At 38.3% G+C, this 7,285-nt stretch overlaps 1 protein-coding gene across 1 annotated transcript in view; it reads left to right on the top strand.

The window, feature by feature from the left end:
• Window positions 1-1,376: 1,376 nt before the first annotated feature.
• The window catches only part of LOC101582072 (alcohol dehydrogenase E chain-like), a 21,603-nt gene continuing 15,694 nt past the window's right edge, over window positions 1,377-7,285 (top strand). The window contains exons 1-3 of the mRNA XM_023708690.1: window positions 1,377-1,652; window positions 2,010-2,111; window positions 2,720-2,858. Coding sequence (XP_023564458.1) covers window positions 1,377-1,652; window positions 2,010-2,111; window positions 2,720-2,858 — 517 coding nt within the window. The remainder of the gene's footprint in view (window positions 1,653-2,009; window positions 2,112-2,719; window positions 2,859-7,285) is intronic.

Raw genomic sequence — 7,285 nt, 5'->3', positions numbered from 1 at the left:
TCAATTGTTTTGAATCATTTAATTTTCTGAATATTGCTTAATCTTAACTTTTGTTCTAAGATTTATACTCTATCTTTGACTTACAATTTATTTAAAAAGACATTGTATGATATCTTCTTCTAGTATTAGAAACTTTAAAAAGTATATTTCCATTTTCTGTTGACTTAAAAAAAAGAGGTTTGTACCTAAAAAAACAAAAAAAAAAGACTGGATCTGGGTCTTCCCAGAAAGTGACAGTAATTCCAAATTGGTGGGAAGGGTGGGGGGTACTATGGAGTGGTATGGGACTTACCAAGGGGGTGAAAGAGGGTCTCATCCAGGCTGCGTCTGGGCTGGGACCGGCAGGTCCCTCCAGAGCAGCATAGCCGGAAGCTCTCCCACACGCTTACTGGGCCTGTATGTAACAGTTTTTAATATTCTGCTCTTTTGCTCAGTTTCTGGGATTTTGATTATTATGTGTCTGAGTGTTGATTTATTTTTATTATAGCTAGCTGGAGTTCCATATGCCTCACTTAACTGTATATCAGATTCTTTTCCAATACCTTGGAAATTTTCTGCTACTATTTCCACTACCACTCTTTTTATGTCTTTTGTGTTATCTCCAGCTATTTAATTGATACCTATTAATCTTATACTAATTTCCTTTGCATCATCTTGCAGCTATTGTGTTGTTATTTCTTGGTTTCTCATTACATATTTTTTTGCTCCGAATGCATTCAGGGCAAGTTGGCTGGCTTGGGTTTTGGGGATTGAACCACGGTAACCTGAGCCTGACTGCTTTGTTGAAGCAGTCACTTAAAGTATTGCGCTAAGGGGCAAGCCCCATCTCATTATTTTTAAAAGATGTTTCCTTTCATGTCCACTAACTGTTGTGCTATCTTCAAGATCCAAAATTCTATCTTCTTTCACTCAAGCTGCTTTGTCAGTTTTCTTTTCTTTTTTTTTTTAAATTTCAAATTATATTTAAGCTTTGTCAGTTTTCAATGGGATTCCTAATGTCCTGGATATCTGTGTGAATCTGTTTGATGCATTTTAATTCTTTATTGTTCATTCAATGTTTACATCATTTTCCTATCACCATCTTTTTATTTATGTGTCATCCTTGATGTATGGATCAATTATTTCATAATTGCTGTCATTTCTTTTTTTTTAACCTGACAGATTATTTTTCCTCTTATTTCCTCCATAGCCTGATGGAGTTGTTTCTTTACTTCAGTTGCTCTCATCTCAGATATTTCAGGTATGCAACTTCAGAATTCTTTTATGACTTTGTCTCTTGGACTTTTTTTGGTGGACTAGAGTCCTGAAATTTCCTCTTGTGTCTTCCTTTTGTCATTTTCAATAGTGATGGTAGATGGGCAAGGTGCAGGTCCACAATGCTTTCAGGCGAGTGGGATGGCTGTGTTGGCTCACCAAAGCTCCTGTTGCATGCTGTTCAATGTGGTTTCTACCTCATTAAGGAGAGGTTAGAAGCCATAGATCAAAAGAGATCTGATGAAGATGATGAGTGGAGGCTGAAGTTAGGCAAAGCTCTCTCGATATTGGATTGGTGCAAGTTAGTGAGCCACAAGACTCCTGCAGGTTGCTGTGGTAGTCTCAATTCCTCAGAGGTCTTCAGGATGAGGAGCAGTGGCAAAAATCAGCAAACTCAGGTTAGATGACTTCAAGGATGGAGCTATGGCTGCCAAGTCTCACTGATAGTCTTTAGGTTGAGGGTGGGAGGAAGTAGGGATCAGTAAACTCCAGCGCGAAGGCTGGAGGGGCAGGGGCTTTCCTATCAAGACTCTCCATCAGTCTTCAGCATGAGTAGTGGTTGTCAGAGCTTCCCCAGAGGAAGGGGGAGATATACTTCATAAAAATTTTTAAAGATCTTTTATTCTTGTAAACCAGAAGCATTCATTTCCATAGAAAATGTGCTAGGTGTGGGGCATGGGGCTAGATGTATGTGCAAAGTTGAAGAAAAACAATCCTTGATAGAAAAAGCTGCATCTTTCTGTGTGATGTTCCAGGTCATAAAACGCAAAGCAGCTCTGCTATGGGAGACAAAGAAACCCTTCTTCATTGAGGAGGTAGAGTTCGCAACCCCTAAGGCCCATGAAGTTTGTATTAAGGTGAAAACTTTTCTACTTCTATTTTATTTTAGGTTTAAAAACTCAGAAAATTTCAAAACCAATTAACAATAGATATTTTTGTGGTGTTAATCTGTAATTTCTGCTTCCAAAAAGTGCATGCTGTGCATGCTTTATAAAGCAAACATCTCAAGGATCACTTATTCAACAGCAATAATTGTTCTAAAATTTTAGTTCACAAAAGAAAGACTGAGGAAAGTTTTAGATATTCTTTTTATAATTATTACTTATTGATACAGGATCTCACTGTGCAGTTTGGACTCAGAGTGCTTCTCCTGTCTCAGCCTCCCCAGCTCTGGGACTACAGGCACGTGCCACCACATTGGGTTCCAGAGCCAGCACAACATGTGGTGGGGATGGAACTCTGGTCCTTGCACTTGCCAAGCAGGCACAAAGACTGTTGAGCTATCTCCCCAGCCTGAATTTTAGCTATACTTGAGGATAAATAATTTTTTTATATTTAAAGGATAATGGAATATAAACAAGAAATTAGAACTGTTTGGAAGTAAAACTTTTAGAAGTGGATTATGTTAAATCTTCTGTGAACCATAGTCATTTCTGGATCTTATCATTTGCACTTTCTTCTGTAGAACATGGACACAGGAATTTGTCACTCAGATGATAATGTGGTTAGTGGAAAGTCCACATCTCCTCTTCCTGTGATCCTAGGCCATGAGGCAGCTGGCATTGTGGAGAGCATTGGAGAAGAGGTGACTTCAGTACAACCAGGTACACAATTTACACTTACTAAATGTGTTTTGGTTCATTATGACAAGATCATCCAGGCCAGGTCAAGAACTCCAGCATCTGGAGATGTGAATGCTCTAACAGAGTCCTGGATGATCTGAGAGCAAGTGGCAGTCCCTTTCCCTTGTGTCTGTCTGATGCCACCATGCTACAAGCAAACGATCTTGTATTTTCTCCTTCAATAGCTATTTATCGAGTTTAGACTTGAATCTAGGCACCAGATTAGAGCTGGGTGTACATGAGTTTTATAAACACACAGTGCTGGCCAAAGTAGAGGTCATGTTCTAATAATCTCCTTCATAGTGGGGCAGAGGCTGCTTCAACAAAGCAGTCAGGCTCAGGTTGCTGTGGTTTAATCCCCACAACTCAAGCCAGGCAAACTTGCCCTGAAGGAATTCAGAGAAAAAAAAATCCTTCTGCCTTTTGGGAGACCTGCCTCTTAGCTCAGTTCTTTGAGTGGTTGCTTCAAAAAGTAGTCAGGCTCAGGTTGCTGTGGTTCATCCCCACAACTCAAGCCAAACAAACCTGCCCTGAAGGTATTCAGAGAAAAAAAAATCCATAGTGGGGCAGAGCATTGCCTCTGCCAAGAACCAAACAGAACTACAAATGGGCCAAGAAAAAACATAGCTTATGGTCCAGTCTCTAGATCAGTATATAAAATTATTCTATCCTGACTTCACAAAATAAGGCTTCAAGGCTGTGACTGAGTCAACAGGATCTCTTATCAGGTGGGGAGTGAAGCCCTCTCACCAACTTCCTCTTCCAATATGGCCACGATCCTGATCACAAAACCATAGCCATAGAGCTGTGGGAAGGAACTGAAGAAAAGAGAGCAGCAAGTACGCAGCTACAATTGTTAGGTTTAATTGCTAGTTATATGTAAACTTGACTGGTTACAAGTTAGTAGTTATTTCATTGCAATGCTCCATCTTAATTTTATTATGTAGGATGATATTTTCATAATGAGAATTAAATTAACAAGATATTTCCATGCTATTACCTTTACAAATGTTTGTTCATAAAATGTTTTAGCCCAATGATTCTATTTGCTTCAGCTGAAAAACCCATATGATATGATTAAAAAGACAAATGATGATTAATTCTATACATCACTTGAGCTACTAGACTCATCATTTCCAAGTACTTTGCTAAATTGAACAGAAAATAAAACAAGTAAAATAGTTTTTGTTGGAGGGCATCTTATTTCCTTTAGTTCAAAAAAAAAGACAATTTCTATGATGCCCTGCCATATCTACAGCAGGAATAATAGATTTTCCATAAATCACTAGCCAAAAATATTTGAATTTCAGTTACTATTCTAAAAGAAGTATATAATTCATTGTTATAATTTTCAATGGAATCTCTTGAACTCTTAGTGTAACTTGTGTTAGTTTTAGCATAAAAATCTATGACTTTTAAAATCTTTCACTTCATAATAAAGATAACCATAGTCTCTTGAAAACTGAAAGACTAATGATTTTTTAAAATGTATTTAGTGTAGTGTCTACAGGGTCTCATTACTCAGTTCAGATTTGTAGTGATCCTTCCTGCTTTTCATCCTTCTAAGCACTGGGATTACAGGCATGCACCACCAAGCCCAGTCTCATTTGCCATCACAGTGTGCTCCAGAGAAGGGCATGGGGTTCGAAAACCCAGCCCCTGCTGTCTGCCTAAGCAGACGCTTTAATAGCTGAGCATTCTGGCCGGCCCTAAGACTAATGAGTAAACTTTTCATTTTTTAATGTAACCAATTACTGAATCGTTAAGATTTTATTGGGAGGGTGTGAGTGTGGGAAGTTCCTTCTGCTCATCACGCACAAGACCCCTCCACAGCCAGACTGCAGGCCTGGCATATGTATGGGACCATCCTCCTGCTTGCCATGCCTAAGATCCCTCTCCAGCCAGAACCCAGGCCCTGTGCCAGGCCTCCTGTGGAACCTAGCAGCATAAAACCCTGTAGAGAGGCTAGGAGCCAGACCCACCCAGCTAATACAGAAGATGAACATCTTGCTAGAGTGGCACAGTGCTTTCTCCTCAATGAGCTGCAGCAGGAAGATGAGTACAGCAACCAGAGCAAAATGAGGCACATGTGGACAAGTTCAAAGTTGGTAGATCCAGAACTGGTAAGCTGAGACACTTCACTGGACCCAGATCTATGAGAGTGTACTCTCTTTTTCTGCTCTTGATCTACAAAGGGGACAACACATAACTGGGAGAATGAGTTGGCTTGGAAGACCCCAGGAACATCAAGGGTAGGTGATTAAACAGAATTTGGGAGAACTAACTTAAATAAAAATTCCTAATTTAATATCTGATTAGCTGCACAAACATGTTTGCTCTTATTGCATAAAATACAAATCCATTAGTTACAAAACTCTGTCAACTGTTAAATATCACTACCCATTATTAGTGTTCCTAATTCTAGTTGTGTAAACACAAAACTAAAACTGTCTTATCCACAAGAAAAATATACCGAAAGCCGCTAGAGAAAGGAAACACCACATTTAATGGAAAACCATCAGAATAATGGCAGACTTCTTTTCACAAACCATGAAGGCATGAAGAGCATGGAACACATTACTTCAAGTCCTCTATTAAAATAAATTCCAGCCCAGATTAAAATACCCTGCAAATCAAGAATGATCAAATGAAATAAAGAAGGTCACCACATACTGGTTAGGGGGAAAAACAAAAGGAAGCAGTAACACTCATGAATATGTATGCACCAAACGAGAGCACCCAACTATGTAAAGCAAATCTTAATGGACATGAAAAATCTAATGTCCAATACCACAATCTTAACAGGAGAACTGCACACCCTCTTACCCCAAAAAGATAGGTCAACCAGACAAAAAATTAGCAAAGAAGCAGCAAAACTGAAGCAGAACTTGGAAGAGATTGACTTAGTAGTCATGTACAGAGTATTCCACCCAACCACAGCTGAATATACATTTTTTTCAGCTGCACATGGGTCATTTTCTAAAATAGAAAACATAGTAGTCCATAAGTCATGCTTAAGTATATGAAAGAAACAGAAATTATCTGATGCACATTATCTGACCACAGTGCAATGAAACTGGAAATGAATGACAAAAGAAACCAGAAAAACCACATACATACATGGAAATTAAACCACACCCTCCTCAGCAACCAATGCATCATAGATGAAAATAAACAAGAAAGTAAACAATATCTATAATTCAATGAAAATTGAAGAACAACTTATTGGAATTTATTGGATGCAATGTAAGCATTTCTTAGAGGGAAATTTATAGCTGTGAACTCACAATGAGGAAAACAGAATGGGAACAAATAAATATCCTAACAATGCAACTCCAGAATTTAGAAAATCATGAGCAAACCAAACCTGAAGGAAAAAGATGGTTGGAAATTATAAAAATTAGATCAGAAATTCAATCACAATGAAGAAAACAATTCAAAGAATTGATGAATCAAAAACCCGGTTCACAGCCCAGGCCTGGCATTCAGGGCTGGGGTGAAACTCTACAGCTGAAGTCCGTGCAGAGAGACAAGCCCTGAAACATTCAACTAATGAAGAAGCAGGACATCTAGCCAGAGGACCAACACAGGTTCACTTCGAAGGACTGCATCAGGAAGGAGATGAGCACAGCAGCCAGATCCAAACTAGGCAAAACTGGATGAACTCAAACTTAGACCTGCACCCAAATATCAGTAGGTGCTAAGGTTATAACTGCACTAAAGTTCTACAACAAAGGTCAGAAGACAGTGCTATACAAAATGATAAAGAGAAGGAGAAAAACGCAGTCTCAGGCCCTAAGCCCACCCAGAACAAGTGCAGAGGACACTAACAAAGAAGAAATTGAGAATCACACAGCAGGAATGGTTGAATCAATAGCATCTGAAGGAAAGAAATAAGAGCAGAAAGGTATGTAGGAACTCAGATCAGAAATAACCTTTGAAATAAAGAAAGAAATCTCTGAATTAATAGTGTCTGAAGTAAAGAATCAAATGTAGAAATATATAGAGGAAATCAGATCAGAAATAATCTGCGCAATAAAATAAATAATAAAAGCTTCAAAAGAAGATGGTCATTAAAAAATAGAAGACATTAGAAAAATGATAGATTCCTTGAACGAGCAATACAGGAAAGAAATTGATCACATGAAATAGAGCCAAAGAGATATAGAAAACTTTAAAATCTCAATCACAAGCTTGCAAAACATTGAGTGCAAGTGAAGATACAGCTTCAGATCTTGAAAACTCAGTTGCAGCTAGTGAAAAGTTATGAAAACATTTCATAAAATAATTAGGATGCAAGAAAAAATAACTCATCACATGCAAGATGATGAAAAGATGAATAGTGTGAGAGTAATAGGTATCAATGAGAAAGAAGGAGTCAATACAAATGACATTAAAAAATATGGGCA

This window comes from Octodon degus, unplaced genomic scaffold (assembly GCF_000260255.1).
Source record: "Octodon degus isolate 3935 unplaced genomic scaffold, OctDeg1.0 scaffold00462, whole genome shotgun sequence".
NCBI lineage: Eukaryota > Metazoa > Chordata > Mammalia > Rodentia > Octodontidae > Octodon > Octodon degus.
Note: the sequence above shows the minus strand (reverse complement) of the source record. Positions and strands in the feature narration are given on the sequence as shown.